This window comes from Terrapene carolina, unplaced genomic scaffold (genome assembly GCF_002925995.2).
Source record: "Terrapene carolina triunguis isolate 2854851 unplaced genomic scaffold, T_m_triunguis-2.0 Scaffold23, whole genome shotgun sequence".
In the NCBI taxonomy this organism is placed as follows: Eukaryota; Metazoa; Chordata; order Testudines; family Emydidae; genus Terrapene; species Terrapene triunguis.
This window is the reverse complement of record NW_020664374.1, coordinates 15,393,566-15,415,416: the sequence shown is the minus strand read 5'-3', so window position 1 is coordinate 15,415,416 and position 21,851 is coordinate 15,393,566. Positions and strand designations below refer to the sequence as shown.

Sequence of the window (21,851 nt, the reverse complement as noted above, 5' to 3'; positions counted from 1 at the left end):
AGGGGATACATTTATTTAAGTCATAACCATATTTTTTACTACTTTGACAAAGGATTTATTATTTAGAGCACCGTTTCTGACAAAAAAAGCAAACACCAACAGTAGCTATTCCTAACCTTTAGCACTATGGTATGTAAAGTTTATTGTATTTTAATACTATAGGTACATTCTTAGTAGTTTAGGAACTCAGTAACTAACCCCACATCTATAATAGCACCATTCTATACCACATCCCACTCCTTCACAAGATGGCTTCAATGGTCAGTCCCACTCACCATTGTAGTTTCTGCTATTGAACCAAAGCTGTTGATAAATATGTTGCAGGTAACATTTACAGGAGGACCTGCAAGTTGAACAATAAATAGAAAAATTGACAGGTTCTGTTCATGACATATCAAGTATTGTTGTTTTCTTGCCAGTGGCATCATAACACTTACCATTGTGGTTTCTGTGACTGATCCAAAACTGTTGATAAAAATATTGCAAGTAACGTTTACTGGAGGACCTGTGGAATGCAATAAAAATGTTGCAATATACAGTGAAGCAAAAGCACAGATCCATCGACATCTGTACAGACTGGTACAGATGTGGATGAAACTAAGTAGAAAAGTGAGATTTCACAGTCAAAGTCATGTGCATGTCCCTCAAAGAAACAATATCACCACAACTACTTTGATTAGACTGGTTTTGTCAGAAAATATTTTTACTTTTTTCATGTAAGGATTTATGAAAAGTGTTCGATTGACAACATTAGACACAAAAGTTCTTTGTTAAGCGACCAAACCAGAACAACACAGGCAGCAGCATTGTAATCTTCCCACATTGCCCCACATCTCAGCCCAGCGATGAAGAGACCATCTCTGGCGGTTCAGTCATCATGCCTATTCCATTCAGTCCTTGGCCTTTCTGCTGAGACTTCCAACAAGGGCAACTATTAATGTAGATTCCTGTCCATTAAAAACAGGATTCAGACAACCAACCCTTTTCACATCAGACACCAAGATGCCTCTTAAGCATAACAATGTTTGGTCACTACCAATCTTGACTAGGCACAGCTTTTAGTAGACAGCAACACTATTTCCTCTGTCCCCCACTCCAACTTTCCCCATTATTTAGGAATCACTGAAATGTATAAACATGAAGGGAGCCTAAATGATATTTAATTTTTAACTACTACCAGTAGCTCTTTAGCTATGATGTAACAAAGAGGTGGTTTTAAATGAATTCCTAATCAATCAGATTGGACTAAGGCTAGATGATTGAATTCAGGCAGTGGCAGATTTCACGTATACAGTTAATATTACATACTTTTTTTCTATTTTCCCATTACTAATTTTTTAATCTTACAATTTTCCGGATTTTAAAAATTCTGTATTTCACATTTGCATTTTTATGAAAGGCATAGAATATTTGTAAAAGTAAAAAGTAACATTCCTTTGGGGTGTTTAAAAGTGCATTTCAGTGGAGTCCAGCAATCTTAGTTTTATTAACAAAAGCTTTTTGTGCAAATTTCTCTTTTGTCTTGAAACAAATACCAGCCTAAAAGCTACTGCAAATGAAGTGCTGCATTGTTCTCTTTTTCTCAGTAAGAGGTGTAGTTTTTAACAGCATTTCCTTTTCTTCCCTTCTCCCAAGTTTCAGTCTAGTAAACCCAACATTTTGCTCATTTCATATCTTCTCACTCAAGGCATTCATTCCAGCTGTGGAATTTTGGCCAACAATGTCTGTATATCTAAATATTGACAATGCATCCACTCTCCTTTTCTGCACATTCACCTTGCTATCCTGAAATAATTCCAATTTATTAATGAGGCATGAATTTGTTGTTCCTTATTTGCATTTATTTATAAATCCATCATATGATTTATAATAGGTACTTTACAGATAAAAAAGGCATTTGCCAAATAAAAGTATACTCTATGGCCCCAGTCCTGCAACATTCATAATGTGGGATAGGGGGCTGCACCTGCAGAGAGCCCCAGTGAAGTTAGTCTGTTTGCACATTGTAAATGGGGGCCTAGTTAAATAATGTCTAGGGAAAGAATAGGAGATACGTGTAATAAAAAAGCAAAATGACTCCGCGGTCCAGTTTGGCACACATCTTAATTCCCTCTATTTTTTTTCTTTTGAAGATTTTTCTTTTGTTGGTTTTGTTAGTAGTTCACAGAGGGTGTGGGGGATAATCGTTTGTTGGCCTTAAAGGGGAAGTGTGGCTTTAAGGAAAGAGTGTTCACAACACTTTTAATTTAAAAAAGTTTCATACACTTGTATCCCTTCTTGAAGATTATCTCATTGAATAGTGCATTTGGCATTACAGTGGCAAAAACTCTTCAACTGCACTTGAGGTTTCAGAGCCTGTTCCAAACCCATAAGGGTCTGTTCCAAAACCCACAAGCTTTCACCTGATTTGACTAATCAAATCCCTACCTCTAAAAACCAAGCAAAACTGGATGTTAAATCAAGTCCTCTGTTTTGCTATGCATCTAATCCTTTCATTAAGTATTATTACATTATTTTTGGCTACTTTTTAGTCTTCTAGAATAGGATAAACCATGGCTGAGTATGCAACCATACTCCAGAGTTTTGACGTTCTACTGACTGTATTACCTATACATTTTGGATCCATATGAGAGCTAGGTATTATTATGATTATTTAAAATTAAAAAAATCTTCATCCTGGTTTCCGAATGGAGTTAGTCCCAAAAAAGGATAGCTGAAGTGTGAATCCATCAGAAAGAGGGCAACTGCTTGTCTGCCAGATAGCTAGGGTTTCATAGTATTTATGATCCCATCATCTCCCCAGCCTACTGAGCCTACTGCCAGCTAACCAGACTTCCTAGTGTGCATCTTTCTAAAAGAGGCCTGGTGCTTTAAAGTGCAGCACACCTCCTGTAACTAGAGGCTACTTAGTACCTCACAGAATATTTTCCTGAATCGAGCCCTCAGTATCCTAGAGATAATTCTCCAGAGTTGGCTGAGACATGCTTTTTTGACAGTTCCCATATTTATGATATGTAGCTGTGGACTTTCCTCTCTATGAGTAGTGTGTAAGCCTCTCCCTGCCAGCTGCTAGAGGGGGGTCTGTACACTCCATCACACAGGAGTACTGCTGAATTGAATTAAGTGTGCATAGAATTGTCTGCTGAGGCTTTTCCAGTTGTTAACTCTGTTTTTGTCAGTGGCCTTTGATGCACATTCTCTGGTGCGGGTGTCTTATGTTGAATGCCTCATTTACTAGATATGGTCATTTCTAGATTTAGCTTTTCTCCTTGCCCTGGAGAGTTTTTTTCACCTTCATCCAAACTCTGTACTCTCTAGTATTCAGTCTGCACATGGTGACTTTTTTCTTCACGTGAATCAGATTCTCTTTAACTACAATGTCAATGGTGTTGTCATTATATGAGAGGTATAAAACAATTCCCAGGTGTTTGACAATTTTCCTTGGACATTTATTTGGGCAAAGGGGTATATAAGGAAAGAATAATTATTGAAAATCAAAGAATGGGATACAGGCACAACACATGAACTGGGGGGTGGGGGGAGTGGAAAGATGCGTAAGCACAATCAGAGATAGCGAAGGAAAAACACTTCTTTTCACATACACAGAAAATGAATGTGAAAATCCTAACAGGCTGAGTGAAGAATGACAAGCATATTCAGGGCCTACCCTTGAGGTCACAACTCATTGTAAATTCTCTCCTTAGGCCTAGAGTCTCCCTCGAACTATGTGCTCCCACAGGGAAGTAAGAACACCGCTAATCGCCCAGTGTGGGATTCCCACATCTTGGGTCTGGGCATACAGGAATAAGAGAGTGCTAAGCACCCATTATTACCCCCACCTGGAGCAGGTGGGCAGGGAATGGATGGGGAATGAGCAGAGCCTTGACTCCAGTCACCAATATGCCAGTAAGCACAGCTGAGCTGGCCTGGGAACTCTGCAGTTTGCAGGTGATAGAGGACAGCAGCAAATTACTTCCTCCGCCTCCCAAAGCAAGGGAGAAGTAAGGAGGTAACTGTGCTGCAGAAAGGTGCCAGTTTTGAGGTGCAGGGCCTTCCTGTAGTGATGCAATTTACACACCATTTGCTCAGGGATATACCTAAAGGCATAATCTAGCCCTATACCAGACAAACTCACATTGAAATCAGTGAGTTTGCCTAAGGACCAGGTGAAAAACTGAGAGCCAGATTGTAGCTGGCCTTTATGGAGGTGCACAGGAGAAGAGTGGGGAAATCAAGGAGCCTTCCTCCTACATTGCATGGTCCATGTAAGTTGCAGTGCCTGTGCTCAGAAGAATGCAGGCTCTGCTTACTATCTGCACTCCACAGGGGTCTAATGCTCCCTAGCAGGGGTGAGGAGAAAGTCTGGCCATAGCACCACCTCTTCGCCATACCAGCCTGCAGGAGCAAGACTGTTGAAACTAGAAGAGGAGCCAGGAAAACATATATTGATTTTAGCTGCCATGAGCTTTGGACAAATACAACTTTTTCTTCCATCTAAACAGAGACACCTAGCTAGAATGTTAACTGTGAGGAAAGAGGGAGCAACACATCACTCACAAGAGGCAAGAAGTAGGAGGACCAAATGCATATGTGGTCCCCTGAATGCTTACTTATAAATGTGACATTTCTCACCAAAGAGTAATGTACTTTGTTTACTCTGATGTCTTTTTGGAGTGCATCATGCTGTTTCCCTAAGTATGACAGTGCCTAATAAAAATAGAAATCCCTTTCCTTTAGGGCCTATTTAGAAACATTCTCCATAGTGCAATATATTGTAACCATTAATAGCCTTAAATCTCTTTTGTTCTTCATTGATGACAATTTCAGCCATTAAGCACAAAAAAAGGACAAAGATCTCAGGGACCTCTGAAATGCAGTAATTGCATGGTATTTTACGAGGATCCAATTTGCTGGAACAAACAAATAGACCCAAAATTATTATTCTGCTTGATCAAGCTAAAGCCAATATCATCTTTAAGTGCCTTCTTCTTTACAATAGCTTAGTTAACTGAACATGTTGTGTCTAGTATCATCTGACAACGCACAATTCTAGGTACCTGCTGTAGTACTGAGACTATGGAATTGCATTTTGTGGAACTGACATACGTGTATCAACAATAGAATAAACTAAGGCCTGGTCTACACTAACCCCCAAGTCGAAGTAAGGTACGCAACTTCAGCTACGTGAATAACGTAGCTGAAGTCGACATACCTTACTTCGAACTTAACGCGGTTCAGACGCGGTCCACACGCAGCAGGCAGGCTCCCCCGTCGACTCCGCGGTACTCCTCTCGTTGAGATGGAGTACCGCAGTCGACGGCGAGCACTTCCTGGTTCGATTTATCGCGTCCAGACCAGACGCGATAAATCGAACCAGGAAGTTCGATTTCCAGCCGCCGAACTATCGGCTAAGTATAGACCAGCCCTTATTTTGCCTAGCCCAGGGGTGGGCAAACTACGGCCCGCAGGCCAAATCTGGCCTGTGAGCTGTTTTCAGCCGGCCCGCAAGCTGCACCACACAGCTCAGTCCCGTTCCGGCGCTCTAGCCGGGGCGCTGAGTTGGGGCCGCACCACGTGGCTCCCGGAAGCTGCGGCATGTCCCCGCTCCGGCTCCTACGTGCTCCAGTGGGAGCTGCAGTGGCAGTGTCTGCAGATGGGGCAGCGCACAGAGCCACCTGGCCACGCCTCCGCATAGGAGCCAGAGCAGGGACATGCCGCTGCTTCAGGGGGCTGCCTAAGGTAAGCGCCGCTCAGAGCCTGCACCCCCTGAGCCTTTCCCCATGCCCCAAACCCTTGCCCCAGCCCTGATCCCCCTCCCGCTCTCCAAACCCCTCGATCCCAGCCTGGAGCACACTCCTGCACGCCAAACTCCTCATCCACAGCCCCACCCCAGAGCCCACATCACCTCCCGCACTCCAACCCCAATTTTGTGAGCATTCATGGCCCACCATACCATTTCTATTCCCCGATGTGGCCCTCGGGCCAAAAAGTTTCCCCACCCCTGACCTAGCCTGATTCTTTCATAGGTGCACGGTGGGGGGAAATGTGCAAGGAGCAGAAGGCCAGGCAGAAATGCAGCTCCTGAGCACAGGAAGTGTTCCATCCTCTATTCCCCTGATGGTGCACAGCACCCCAAAGTGGGCACAGAGAGGTGGACATAGGATCTGGGCTCTAACTCTCTCCATGTCCATGGGGCACCAGTTCATGGGGCAGGGCCTACAGGAAGCATGCTGGGTGCAAAGCTGTGATACATGAGTAGGGCCCTACCAAACTCACGGCCATGAAAAACGCCTCACAGACCATGTGTCATAACTATAAAGGGAAGGGTAACAACCCTTCTGTATACAATACTATAAAATCCCTCCTGGCCAGAGACACCAAAATCCTTTTACCTGTAAAGGGTTAAGAAGCTCAAGTAACCTGGCTGACACCTGACCCAAAGGCCTAATAAGGGAACAAGGTACTTTCAAATATTCGGGCTGGGAGGAGGCTTTTGTTTGTGCTCCTTGTTTTGGTGTTGTTCATTCTTGGGACTAAGAGGGACCAGACATCAATCCATGTTCTCCAAATGTTTCTGAACAAGTCTCTCATTTTTCAACTTGTAAGTAATAGCCAGGCAAGGGATATTAGTTTATCTTTGTTTTCTCAACTTGTGAATGTTCCTTTTGCTAGAGGGTTTATCCCTGTTTTGCTGTAACTTTGAAACTAAGGCTAGAGGGGGTTCCTCTGGGCTCTTTGAATCTGATTACCCTGTAAAGTTATTTCCCATCCTGATTTTACAGAGATGATTTTTACCTTTTCTTTTTAATAAAATCCTTCTTTTAAGAACCTGACTGATTTTTCTATTGTCCAAAGACCCAGGGGTTTGGCTCTTTGATCACTTTGTAACCAATTGGTTAGGATATTATTCTCAAGCCTCCCCAGAAAAGGGGGTGTAAGGGCTTGGGGGGATATTTTGGGGGAAGAGGAACTCCAAGTGGTCCTTTCCCTGTTTCTTGTTAAATCATTTGGTGGTGGCAGAGTACCAGGTTTTAACCTAAGCTGGTAGAAATAAGCTTAGGGGGCTTTCATGCAGGTCCCCACATCTGTACCCTAGAGTTCCGAGTGGGGAAGGAACCCTGACACCATGAAATCAGATCTCCCCCATGAAATCTAGCTATTGGAGGGAAGAGGGTGGGGCAGGGCTGGGAGTGCCCCAGTCAGGGGCTCCTACTGGGCACCAGGCTCCAGTTGCTAACCCCGGCGGGGCTGAGGAGGGATGGGACTTCCTCTTCCTCTGCATGTCCACTTTTGGGGGGAGATCAGAGCTGCCTCTGGGTACCTCCCCCGGCTGCAGGAAACTCCACGGCTGCACTGCCTTCAGAGTGAGGGGACTTCTGTGCTGCTGTGGAGTTTCCTGCAGCTGGGGGAGGTACCCAGAGGTGGGTCTGATCTCTCCCCAAAAGTGGACATGCAGAGGAAGAGGAAGTACCATCCCGCCCCAGCCCAGCCGGGACTAGCAGCTAGGAGCCCCCAGCTGGGGCACTCCCAACAGCATGCGAGAGATCAGACCCCCTCTGGGAACCTCCCCTGGCTGCAGGAAGCTCTGAAGGCAGCACGGAAGTGAGAGTGGCAATCCCATGATCCCGACCTCGACAACAGCTATGTGACCCCCACGACTCCCTTTTGAAATTGACCAAAATGGACTGTGAATTTGGTAGGACCCTTTACATGAGAGACACCCTATGCCTACATGCCAGGAGTCAGAACACCTCCTACTGCTTTCTCTGTGCCACTGCTGCTCCATGCTGCTCCCAACAAAGGGGTTTATGTAAATTACTCATCTCACCCTTTACTGGCACTGTGTTAATACAGAGCCTGAATCTGTCACCTTTAGTCACTCTGAGCAATGCCTTGCTCTGCAAGAAGTTCTGTTGAAATCAATAAGTGTAGTAGAATCAGGCCCTTCTGACTCTGAGTGTGTTTTATGTGGTGTGTATAAAATGTATCCTTATGCCTGGAAAAAAAATCTGTTTTGACATTATGGTGCGCTGGCAGCTTACTGCTTTATCAGTATGGCCCTTTTTCCATCTTCTGTGATTTTTTAAAGTTTTTGCCAATTCTCTCTGTTTTTTAACTTCACAGCTCAAAGGTAGGGTTGATGTGTTCCTAGTAGGAGTGTTCATCATCTGAGAAATTATGTCAGGTGTTTACCCTACAGAACTGAGGGAAAACAGGGTTGGTAGCTCGAATGGAAGTCTGGCTTATTGTCAGAGCTGAATCCTGGTTCAGCAGTTGATTGTATGTGAATTGTACTTGTTAGGACCCAGGGATGGCAAACTGGTTCAGAAGCTGAATGGTTGGATCAGTGTGCTTTGGGATTGTTTGGGGGAAGGATTTGGCAAATGGAAAGTCGGGCTGCTAGATGCTTTGGGTTGCATGGTGTTGGTTTGAGTGGCTTGGTGTGATACTACTGTTGTTTTATATATTGTCCTTGTACTGAATGCATGCACTTCATCAGCATGTGAGTCCAGTTCCCGCTAAACTCAATGGGGGACTTTCCAGTGACTTCACCTGGAGCTGGATCACACCCACTGTGATCATTACAGCCAATCAGATAAGCAGGGTAAATGTAAGATAAAATATTCATGACTTCCTCGGCACGTTTGCCTTTTTTCCCCATGACAATCCATAAATTTTGACATGCTGCACCACAATTTAGGTATGTCCTTATTTATCTGAGAGGCATTTCGATTTTACTTACATTGCAATTTGTAGATCTTGTACCTAATATCCTTCGCCTGTGCAGATGAACAATAAAAAATTGCACACACACACACACACACACACACACACACACACACACACACACAAAATCAATCAATCAATCTAAATAAACATAATGGGCAACAGTAACAGAACTCTTTTCCTCACACAGAGGATTAACATGCGTCCTGCCTTTGACTGACCTCAGGAAGAAACCCGAGCAAATATACATCTTTGCAACATATACCCTCAATGTCAATAGACTCAGACTGTCAGACCAAAGAGATGCAAGTTCCAGAGTTAAAGGTTCTTCACCAAGAATGTCCTGTCCTCCCACCAAAGACAGAGGCATGACAGATCAAGGTGATTACAGAATGAGTCACAAAAAGGAAGCATTTCCTCTCAAGTAGCTACTACCAGAGCTATCTGCATATTGACATACACTGAGGTCAAACACTACACATTCAGCAATACAGTTTTGAAGTGTTGCATAGGGTTTTGGCTGAGTATCTCCTGTTGAATTTAATGAGAGTCATGTAGGTAAAATCCCAGCAAAGTTTTGAGGAAAGAAAATCTCAGTTAAGTCCAATTTTTATGTGCATTAAAGAGCTCCTGAAAGTTGCTGGATTAACATCCCTGAAGAGTGATGACCTCTGTCCATAGGACAGGAACCAGAGGAGCGGGGTAAGTTTCCTCACACCACACAAGAGCCTCAGCTCTGCACTAGAGGGACCACCTCTTGGAATTATAGGAGAGTACATTCACCATGCCTATTCATTTCTGTCCCTTTCTGATGAGATTCCCAGTAGAAATGCATGTAGGAGCCAATTATGGGGTTACTGTACTGAGATCATTTCACTTAGGGCTTGTCTACACAGAAAGTTACTTTGCAGCAAACCAATGTATGAATCTACCGCACAGCAACTTGTCACGCAATAACATCCCCTGCGATCAGTGCTGCGAAAGTCCTGCAGCTCAGCTTAGTATACTAGGCTTTGAAGCAGTAAGTACGCTAAGCTGCTCTCCAGAACTTTCACTGCACTGTAGCAGTGATCACATGGGACGTTACTGTGCAGCAAACAGTAACCTGACATGTAGACAAGCCCTTAGGCTGTCTAACATTGAGTCTTTGCTTAGCAGCTCTGCCCCCAGACCAGTGATCTAGAGGTGAAGGCACTATATGCAATTGCCAATCTCCTGAACTATCCAGTCTCCTTATTTTCATAATATACAGTTACACGCATAAATCTCTGTGCATGAAAATAGACTATGGGTAAAAATTTTAAAAGCACCTAGCTGTTTTAGGAGCCTAAGGCCTGATCCACACTACCCCCCCCCACTTCGGACTAAGGTACGCAAATTCAGCTACGTTAATAACGTAGCTGAATTCGAAGTACCTTAGTCCGAACTTACCGCGGGTCCAGACGCGGCAGGAAGCCTCCCCCATCGATGCCGCGTACTCCTCTCGGTGAGCTGGAGTACCGGCGTCGACGGCAAGCACTTCCGGGATCGATCCCAGAACATCGATTGCATGCCGTCGGACCCGGAGGTAAGTGTAGACGTACCCTAGGTCCCATTGACTTGCAATAGGAGTTAGATTCTTAGATGCCTAACTCACTTTTGAAAACTTTGTCTTACACCTTTAATTCTTCTTATATATTTCAACCCAAAAATACCTTGTGAGTCCTCTTCTTTCATGCCCTTCCATTCCAATTTAATTGACTCACTCCACTGCAAGCCATTTAGCTCTGCAAATCCATCTTCATTACTCCATTGTAACAGAGCAATTGCTACCACTTATTTCTTCCTCTTGGGAATTTGAATTGATTGTCTTTATTATTGATTGGTGTGTGAAGACCCAGGAGTATTCTTCTTGTCTGGTCTCTAGAGAGTACTCATTGGAACCAGAGAATGGGAAGGTAGCAGCTTTTCAGGCATGAGAGCTGACAGCTCCAGGACTATCAGTGTGAGCAGCTTGCAAAGGCAGTTGTTTCCCAATAGTCTGTGAAAACAGCCAGTTGCTTTGCATTAATGGCTCTGTGCTGTTGATCAACATGTAAAGTGCATAATCTGTGCCAAGGCATGAGTGTGAGCCTCAGCACCCTACACACTACTGCAATGCTATTTGTACACAATATGCCTTGTAAGGGATCGTTTGAAATAACACACTGGTCAATAATATCCTTGGGAAATGTATATGACAATGCTGGGGGTGGTTTTATGGATACTCATGGATATTATCCTTTAAAGTCTGGGACTAAAAGGTGTTTAAACCAGGCATGTCAGGAGTTGATAAACAGGTTTTCTCCAGACAAAGGAAAGAGTCCAACACCTCAAACCAGGTGTGGCCAAATTCAATGGACTATTCATTTGTATCAAGAGTTGCAGGAAGAGAACATTTATATTGTAAAATTACATCAGGAAGCATGAGCTGGAGCCGGTTCGCACCGGTTCGCAAGAACCGGTTGCTAAAATTAGACACCGGTGGAGAACCGGCTGTTAAAGGGCCGGGCGGGTGGGCAAACAACTCAGGTCCCCCACCTGAGCTCCCAGGAGTCCCAGCTGGGACCTCCCGTGGCCGCTCCCCCTCGCACCCAGAGCTGCAGCGTGCCAAGCCGCCGGTGCAGCTCAGCTCCTCAGACCTGCCGCTTTGAGCAGCCGCCGGCAAGGTAAGGGGGGGGGCTGCGAGCTCCAGGGCCGCCCGGGGGGGGGCAAGTGGGGCAATTTGCCTCTGGCCCCACAGGGGGCCCCACGAGAATCTGAGGCTCTCCCCCGGCTCAGAGCCGCGTGGTAAGGCCGGGGCGGGGCTACGAGCTGCGGCCGACAGGTGGGAGCTCAGGCCCCGCTGGAGCCATGCTGCTGCAGCACTATCCAGGGCCGCTCCTGGACTCCATGCGCTGAGGCTCTGGCAGAGCGGGGAGGCGGGGGTAAGTGGCATTGTAAGAGGCCAGGATGGATAAGGGGCAGGGAGTCTTGGGGCCGGGGGGCGTTGGAGGAGGCAGAGGCTCTGGGGGGTGGTGGTCAGAGGGCAGGGAACGGGGGGGTTGGGTAGGCGTGGGAGTTCCGGGGGTCTGTCGGGGTGGTGGTGGATGGGGTCGGGGCAGTCAGGGGACAGGGAGCAGGGCGAGTTGGGTAGGGGGTGGGGTCCTGGGGGGCAGTTAGGGTGGGAGTCGTCGGGGACAAGGAGTGGGGGGGGTTTATGGGTTGCAGGTTCTGAGGGGGGCAGTCAGAGGCAGGACATGGGTGGGATTTGGATGGGGGGGATAGGCTGTTTTGGGAGGCAGGTGGGGCTTGTACTCACCGGGTGGTTCCCTACTGGGTCTTCAGCGGCACTTTGGCGGTGGGTCCTTCACTCGCCCCGGCATTGAAGGACCCGCTGCTGCCGTGCCGCCGAAGACCCGGTGGGGAACTGGTTCCTAAGATTTTGGCAGCTCATCACTGAAAAGCATCACATGGGAGCACCCCAGGGACACCTTAATCAAGATGAGGTCGGCCCCTGAGAGGAGGCAGGAGACTGAACCCCAGGGGATCAATTTAAACCTCAAAACATGGGCAGACTTTGAGATATAAGGACACACTGAAAGACTAAGTTATCCTTCACCTGAGGAGACAAGGAAAACCAGCACCTTGGACTCTTTGAGGACTCTAAGAGTTAGCAGCTATTTCTGGGAAAGGAAGAGTAGTGAGGAAACTACCTTGAACAAAGACTGTAGCTTGTTGAGTTAGGTCTGTCACATTAAAAAGCGTATCTTCACTTTTACTTGTTTGTGACCATTTCTAGCTTTATTCCTTCTACTTGTTATCACTTAACCTATGACCATCTGTTAATAAATGTGTTTTATTTTTACTATAAACCACCTCAGCGCTGTGTTTGAAGGAGAGGACGTGCTTCCACTCGATAAGTTAATAAGCTTTAATTTACTGACTCTATAAAAGAGCAGCAAACTTAATATTGTCTCTGAATGTACAGAGATAAGTGCTGTGCAGTGCAAAGAGACATCTCTGAGGAGCTCGGGGGCTGGAATTCACACTGATTATTACCGCTAGACAAGGTTAAGACTGGTAGAGTCTCAAGAAGTTTGCCAGTAAGAAAAACAGACTGGTGTGTCAGGGAGCTGACACAGTCTAATCTCCAGCAAAATTCACTCTTGCTGAGGCAGATGGGTAACACAGTAGCTCACAGTTTTGGGTGTCCCCAGAAGCATGCTACAATGAGAAATTCCTTAATATGGTCAAATAAAAAATCATGAAATTTGCATTCCAGCATGGGATCAGCCAAACGCCTCCCATGCACCATTATTTTTAATATTTTTTTATGAATGCTCATCCAAACTACCACATAGTAGAACCAGGTGATAAACAAAAGATGCATTGTGAAATAAAGGTAGGTGTTTGTGTGTGTGGATTAATGTGAAAAAAGATTCATATTGAAATTCTCACCAATCCAGTCTACAATTCAATTTTCAGTCATAATACACTGCTCCATTGTTCTGTTCTGTGTACTCCCCCACTTAATGTAGAATCATAGAGATGTAGGACTGGAAGGGACCTTGAGAAGTCATCTGGACTGAGGCAGGACCAAGTAAACCTAGACAATCTCTGACAGGTGTGTGTCCAACCGGTTCTTAAAAACCTTCAATGACAAACGTCACCTGTTGCAAGCAGAGCAAGACAATGTTCTCCTGTGTCTTACATATGACACTCCTGTTAATACACCCCAGAACGAAAATAACCTTTTCCACAACTGCATCATGTTGCTGACTCATATTCAACTTCTGCTCCACTATAACCCCCACATTCTTCTCAGCAATACTACCTCGTAGCCAGTTATTCCCCATTTTGTAGATGCATTTGATTTTTTCCATTCCAAGCAAAATACTTCACACATGCATTTTTATTGAATTTCATCTTGTTGATTTGAGACCAATCTCCAAATTCTCAAGGCCATTTTCAATTCTAATCCATTCCTCCAAAGTGCTTGTAATTCCTCCCAGTTTGGTGTCATCCATACATTTTATAAGTATACTCCAGAAGTATCCAAATCATTAATGAAAATATTGAATAGTACCAGACCCAGGACTGACTCCTGTGACTCCCTCTGGATTCATCCTCCCAGTTTGACAGCAAACCACTGATAACTATTCTTTGAGAATGGTCTTTCAACCAGTTGTGCATCCACCTTATAGGAATTTCATCTAGAAACATTTCCCTAGTTTGCTCATGAGAATATGTTGTGAGATTGTGACAAAAGCTTTACTAAAATAAAAATATATCACTACTGCTTCACTAAGCCAGTAACCCTGTCAAAAAGGAAATTAGGTTGGTTTGGCATGATTTGTTCTTCACAAATCCATGCTGGCTATTCCTGATTATCCTCTAGATGCTTACAAATTGATTGCTTAATAATTTGTTCCAGTATCTTTCCAGACATCTAATATAGACTGACCGCTTTGTAATTTCCCAAGTCTCCTTTGTTCTCCCTTTTTAAAGATAGGTACTCCAGTCCTCTAGGACCTCACCCGTCCTCCACAAGTTCTCAAAAATAATTACTAACAGTTCCGAGATTGCTGCAGCTAGTTCCTTAAGTACCCTAAGATGAATTTCATCAGGACCTGCCGACTTGAATACATCTAATTTATCTAGATATTCTTTAACCAATTCTGTCTCTATTTTGGTTTGCATGTCTTCCTCCTTGTTGTTAATATTAATTGTGTTGAGTATCTGTCACCATTAACCTTTTTAGTAAAAACTGAAGCAAAAGAGGCATTAAACACCTCAGCCTTCTTGATCTCATCTGTTATTGGCTCTCCTTCCCCACTAAGTAGAGGATCTACACTTTCCTTCAGTTTTCCCTTCATCCTAATGTATTTATAGAACAACTTCTTATTGCTTTTTACATCCCCTTTGTGTATGTTATTTTGTGCCTTAGCCTTCCTGATTTTATCCTACATGCTTGTACTATTCTTTTGTCCTACTTCTTCGGAATTTGTCCACATTTCCACTTTTCATAGGATATGTTTTTGCTTTTCAGGTCATTAAAGAGTTCCTGATGGAGCCATTGTGACATTACACTCCATGTTCTTTATGGAAATATACTTATGATATGGATATGGCATAACTGAGATATACTTTATGCAAAATGGCTCATGTGAGGTATCATTGAAAAGGTTATGATCTACTGAATGTGTTTATCCAATTTGTATGCCTGTATCATTTTTGTATCTGAAGCTAGGAATATTGACCATGTATCTGTATTTCAAATGTGCTACTTTGGGTGACCCCCACAACTAGCCCTTCAGGTTCAACAATGGAAAAGTCAGACAGGGCTGATGGACCATCAGTAAAGACAATGGACTGTAAAAGAGCTTAGTCTTCCTGTGGATGCTCCAAGCAGCCTGCAAGTAATGACTGCTATGACCTTGCAAAGATATGTGACTGGGTCACCTGGTACTGGACGCCCCCTTCCCTTGGAATGCCTGTGTGTTTCCACTGGAAGACAAAGGGTTCCTGCCATACACAAGAGCTATATAAGGCAGGGGAGTGACATCATCGAGGTTCTCCTCTGCCTCCCCTCCCAAACAGACACCGGGAAACACCTGGAAACAAGAACTGAAGTTGGGGGAGAAGAGTTGAGCCCAACCTGGAAGGGTGTCTAGCCTGTGAGGAATAATACCTGAAGTTTCAAGCTGCAGGGCAGTGCAACTGGCTTCCAAGAATCTCTGTAATCTGCCTGAGACAACATTTAGGGTGAGAAATTACTATTTGTAGCCAATTTCTTTAGTGAACCAAGCTTAGTTTGTTAGCTTTGTTTTTTTGTTTGTTTGTTTTTTTGTTGTTTTTTTGCTTAGTAATCTGCTTTGTTCTGTTTTCTAGCCCTTAAAATCTGCCTTTTATAGTGAATAAATTTATTTTGTTTTATTAAACCCAGTTTGTGCCATTTCTAACAGGGGGGTGGGGCAAGAAGGTGTGCACATCTCTCTTCACATTGAGGAAGAGGGCGAATTTTTATGAGCTTGCACTGTGCAGATTATTCTATACAGCACAAGACACTATACCTTTGGCTCTGCACTCCAAGGGAGATGGGCACCTGAGTGCTGGGGCAAGTCCCTTAAGCTGAGTCTTCCCACAGCTGATCTCAGTGTTTGTGTCTTTCTGCAGCTGGGTGTGGCCCTGCCTGTGTGTGCTAGAGGATGTTTAAGAGCCTGGCTCAGCAAGACAGCGTAAAGGGGGTCCAGGCTGGCAGAGCAGGCAGACTCAGCGGTATCTCAGTACATCAGGTGGCACCTTAAGGGGGACAACCTATCACAGCCCTATTCCTATTTTTCTTTCACATTGGAATAGTTGGCAGTTGTGCCTTTAATATTTTCCCTTGAGAAACTGCCAGCTCTCCCAAACTCCTTTATTCCTTATATTTTCTTCCCATTGGCCTTTACCTACCAATTCTCTGAGTTTGTTAAAGTCTGCTTTTTGAAGTCTGATGTTCTTATTCTGCTGCTCCTCCTTTCTTTCATTAGAATAATGAAATCTATTCTTTCATGATCACTTTCACCCATATACATTTTCACAAACCATATGATGTCTTATTTCTGAATTCCTTAGTTTCACACCCAAATCCTCCCACTCCTTCCCTTCTCTAAGGCCTGATCCTTTACCAAAGAAGTGAATTGGAGCTTTGGAGTTCAGTGAATACAGGATCAAGACCTGTATTGATCAATAATTCCACTATTCTCCCTATTACCCATGTGCCAAACTCAGAAACAGTTTTGACTCTTTTTCTTTCTGCTTGGGTCCTGTTCCTTCACATTGTTTCCAAAGTCTACCATTAGAACAGTTCTCTACATTTTGAACACCTCCGTTACTGCAACCTCCTTCTCTTTAACCTCCTTGTATTGCCACTAGTTCCCTTTGCAATCCATGCAGAATGCTGCTCTGAAAATAAATTTCCCCTTCCTTCTCAGCTCATATCACTCCCTATATGAATGCCTTCATTAGCTACCTATTAACTTATGTATTATTCTCAAGCTACTGGCCTCACTTCTATGACCCTGTATAACTCTGCTCTCATTTCATCCTACTCTCTCTAAATTGTTCCTAAACTCTACCACTGCCTTCTACATTAGTGCTCACTTGTATCCTTCTCCACTCACCTTTATACTTTCCTTCTCTGCTACCTCTTATGTATGCAACAGTTTCCCATTCCCTATGCACCAAACAACCACTCTCTCTTCACTCAGATTCCTTCTTAAAACACACTTCAGTGATTCATTTCACCAATAAACTGTCATTGTCACCAATTCTTCCTGTATATTAAGTGAAAAGAAATGGCACCATCTTATAAACTGGGCTAACTGGTGCATTTTATATCTGTGCTAGATTACCTGCTTTACTGAAATTATGTCTTCTGGGAGAGGGTGCTCATTAGAGGCTACAAGGAACTTCAGTGAGGCTTCACATGGGCACAGAGGTTCTAGATTTTCTGCATTTTGAACATTCTAGATTATACAACCCTTATTCATGTTGAATAGCATTTTACTGTACAAGTAGCCCCATGAAGCAATGGAGCTTCATGCAGAACAAGCTAATTAATGTAAGAGTGGCAGAAATTAACCTAAATTAATTATATTTGCAGTGATTTATAAAAGAATATTTAGCTTTTCATCTATAGAAAAAATGAATTATCATTCTGCTTTGAACATACAAAATAAGCACACACACTTTAAAAGCGTGGCAAAACTATAGTTCCAAAGGGGTATGTATCATGAAAGGTGCAAAATTCTCCTTCACAGCTATTTCTATGTGGCTATAGCTTGCCCATTCAATCTGATCAAACTTTTAAAAAGGTTTGTTTTGAGACAGGAAGTTAACATTTGAGCACAGGGTAAATATGCTGAGGGGTTTTTCCCCAGAAAAACACCTCAGACTAGCCTGATCTTATAAGCTACTGTCATTTGGAAATGAAAATTGCAGCTCAATTCCCATGATATGAAGTCCCTGCGAGCCATGGACCCTCCACATTTTCAGTTTGTTATGAGCATGTGTGCATTTATGTGCGAACAGGAGCAGCAAATCAGGGCAGTTTTGCAAGGGAGTTCTCCAGGCGAAGGAGGAGACTACATGACCCTGGGGGTGAGTTTGTTGTCTGTTAGTTTGTTGTTGTGTACTTGTTTGATTGCCCTGTGCCTGCTTCATTGAAGTTTGTCATATGCTCTGTTTGGGGGGGGGGGGAGAGGGAAGCTGTGTGCTGAGCCTTGCGACCTCCTAGGCAAGGCTGAGAGCTTCCTAGGGAGGCTCTAGCCTGCCATCCTTTGATTCCCTAATCCCTTTTTGATCCCTTGACAAGGGGTCAGGGCTAACTCAGGGAGAACAAGGGTATAAAATGCTAGCTCCTAAGTGACTAGAGGAGCTAGCAAATAGGAGCAGCAAACAGGAGAGTTTTGTGAGAGAGTTCAGAGATGGAGCATGAGAGCCAGATACACTTAATAAACATTCTCTAAACTTAAGCCAATAGTCCCCCCCAAAAAACAAACAAAGACACACACAGAGAACAAATAAACAACCAAACAACCCTGCAAGAGTAAAAATAATGCAGGCAGATGTCCTGCAGCAGAGTGGTGGCTATCCAGTTTATTGTACTGAATGCAGTATGTAAGATCACCTGCCTTGTGGGCAGTTGGCATGTGTGTGCATTCAGTGCAAGCAGCTCATGGCCCTCAGAGACCGAATATGGGCTCTTGAGACCAGAGTGGCTGAACTTGAGGAGCTAAGGGAGACAGAGAGGTACATAGATGAGACTTTCCAGGACCCAGTAGAACGGTCCAATCCCTGGTCTCACAGCCTCTGTGCTGTTGAGAAGGATGAAAGTCTCAGGGAAGGAGAACATCCAACTGGAGTGGAGGGAAACAGTCGCATAGTTGGGACCTTCCTTCCATATGATGTCATGGTATCCTAAGGATACCTCTCGGGGGGAGGGGACCCCTGTTGTTAGGAGGAGACAGGGAATAGTAATCAGTGATTCAATTATTAGAAATAAAGATAGTTGGGTTTGTGATGACAGGAAGAACTGCATGGTGAATTGCCTGCCCGGTGCAAAGGTTGTGGAATTCTTGAGACATCTAGACAGACTTATATGCCATGCTGGGGAAGAGCTAGTGGTTGTGATACATATAGGTACCAATGACATAGGGATAGGTAGGAAAGAGGTCCTGGAAGCCAAATTTGGATTGCTAGATAAGAGATTGAAGTCCAGGACCTCCATGGTAGCATTCTCTGAAATGTTTTCAGTTCCACGTGCAGGACTAGGTAGACAGGCAGAACTGCAGGGTCTTAATGCATGGATGAGATAATGGTGTTCAGAGGAGGAATTTAGGTCTATTAGGAACTGGGGAACTTTTGGGGAAAGGAGGAGCCTATACAGGAAGGATGGGCTCCACCTAAACCAGAACAGAACCAGATTGCTGGCATGTAAAATTAAAAAGGTTGTTGAGGAGTTTTTAAACTAAGGACTAGGTGAAAGCTGACAGGTGTGGAGGAGCACACAGTTCAGATAGACACGTCCCTCAGGGAAGGATTCATGAAAGGCGATACTCTATATCCTAGTAAAGAGGAGAGGGCAGACATTGATTAAACACAGGTAGGAACCAAAGTCAAACGAGAAAGAGTCCCATTCAGTTACATCACATAAAGACAGACAACTAAATACTGACAAATGTTATAACTGCTTGTATACAAATATGAGAAGGCAGCTTTGGCTCCAAGAAGAGACAAGGAAGTTTCCAGAAGCTGGAGAGCCAGAGACCCCAGGGAGGGGTGGGCTTGAAGCCAGGGACAAGGTCTTGACTTAAGACTGCCTTCTGCTTGTTTGTCAACCTTTGTTATAAAAGAGTAAACCTCCTTAACTGAGATTGGGTGTGGCAGCCCATGCTTCTAGCTGGGGAGCAGCAGCAGACCCTGGTGATGGGGATTTCAATTATCCCCATATTGAGTGGGTACATGTCACCTCGGGATGGGATGCAGAGATAGTTTCTAGACACCATAAATGACTCCTTCTTGGAGCAGCTAGTCCTGGAACCAACAAAGGGAGAGGAAATTCTTGATTTAGTCCTAAGTAGAGCACAGGATCTGGTTCAAAAGGAGAATATAGCTGAACCACTTGGCAATAGCAACCATAATATAATTAAATTTAACACCCCTGTAGGAGGAAAATACCAAAGAAACCCACACAGTAGGATTTAACTTAGAAAAGGGGAACTACACAAAACCAAGGAGGCTAGTTAAATGGAAATTAAAAGGAACAGTCACAAGAGTGAAATGCCTGAAAACTGCATGAAAACTTTTAAAAAACAGAATAATAGAGGCTCATATTATATGTATATCCCAAATAAAAAAACAGTAAAAGGACCCCCAAAAATGCCACCATGCCTAACAGAGTAAAAGAGGCAGTTAAAGACAAAAAGACATCTTTTAAAAACTGGAAGTCAAATCCTACTGAGGAAAATAGAAAGGAACATAAACTCTGGCAACTTTAGTGTAAAAGTGTAATTAGAAAGGCTGAAAAAGAATTTGAAGAGCAACTAACAAAAGACACAAACTAACAGCAACTTTTAAAAGTATATCAGAAGCAGGAAACCTGCAAAACTATCAGTGGGGCCACTGAATGATCAAGATGCTAAAGGAGCACTCAAGGAAAATAAGGGCATTGTGGAGAAGCTAAATGAATTCCTTGCATCAGATTTCACCGAAGAGGATGTGAGGGAGATTCCCACACCTGAGCTTTTCTTTTTCGATGACAAATCTCAGGAACTGTCCCAGACTGAGGTGTCAGTAGATGAGCTTTTTGAACAAACTGATAAATAGTAATAAGTCACCAGGACCAGATGGTATTCACCCAAGTGGTCTGAAGGAACTCAAATATGAAATTACAGAACTATTAACTGTGGTATGTAACCTATCGCTTAAATCAGCCTCTGTACAGATGTACAGGATGACTGGTGAATAGCTAATATGACACTGATTTTTAAAAAAGGATCCTGGCTTTTACAGGCCAACAAGCCTATCTTCAGTACCAGGCAAATTGATTGAAACTATAGTAAAGAACAGAATTATCAGACACATAGATGAACACAATATGTAGGCAAAGAGTCAACATGCCGTTTGTATAGGGAAATCATGCCTCACCAATCTATTAGAATTCTTTGAGGGCATCAACAAACATGACAACAAGGGTGATCCAGTGGATATATTGTACTTGAACTTTCAGAAAGACTTTGACAAGATCTCTCACCAAATCTCTTAAGCAAAGTAGGCAATCACGGGATAAGAGGGAAGGCCCTCTCATAAATCAGTAACTGGTTAAAAGACAGGAATCAAAGGGTAGAAATAAATGGTCTGTTTTCAGATAAGAGAGAAGTAAATAGCAGAGTCCCCCAAGAATCTGTATTGGGATCAGTGCTGTTCAACATATTCATAAATGATCTGAGAAAAGACATACACAATGAGGTGGCAAAAGTTTGCAGACGATACAAAATTAGTCAAGATAGTTAAGTGCAAAGCTGACTGCGAAGAGTTAACAAAGGAATCTCACATTTTCTCACAAGAAAATGGCAGATGAAATTCAATTTTGATAAATGCAAAGTGATGCACATTGGAAAATGTAATCCCAATGTGGCGGGGCGAGTGCCCCACCCCCAGGTGAGAGGGGGCTGGAGTAGGCCAGAGCGCCTGCGCAGGCCGACAGCCAATCAGGAAAGGGCTTACTGAGAGCCAATCAGGGCCGACATTAGAGCCAGCCAATCAGGGCTAGGCTAAACCCTATATAAAGGCTGCACCGGAGAGCAGCGGGCAGTCTGTCCCAGACCTTTGACAGGGGAAAGTCTGTCTCCAGAGCTGGGAGACTAGCACCATGGACAGCACAGTGCTGGCCAGGCTCAGGGAGCAGAAGAGAACTCTAGCCCGTAGCCTGCCAGGCTGCAGGCCCTGAAGGGAAGGGCCTAGCACAGGGGTCGGCAACGTTTGGCACGCAGCTCACCAGGGTAAGCACCCTGGCGGGCCGGGCCAGTTTTATTTACCTGCTGACGCGGCAGGTTCGGCCGATCGCGGCCTCCACTGGC

The 21,851-nt window shown here is 44.1% G+C and overlaps 1 protein-coding gene across 2 annotated transcripts in view; it reads right to left on the bottom strand.

The window, feature by feature from the left end:
- The window catches only part of LOC113406148 (glycine receptor subunit alpha-2), a 162,624-nt gene that overhangs the window by 126,834 nt on the left and 13,939 nt on the right, over positions 1 to 21,851 (bottom strand). The window contains exon 3 of one of the 2 annotated variants that reach the window (XM_026649104.1): positions 438 to 505. In XM_026649104.1, coding sequence (XP_026504889.1) covers positions 438 to 505 — 68 coding nt within the window. Of the gene's footprint in view, positions 1 to 275; positions 344 to 437; positions 506 to 21,851 lie in introns of both variants that reach the window. The other variant, XM_026649107.1, reaches the window with a different exon arrangement.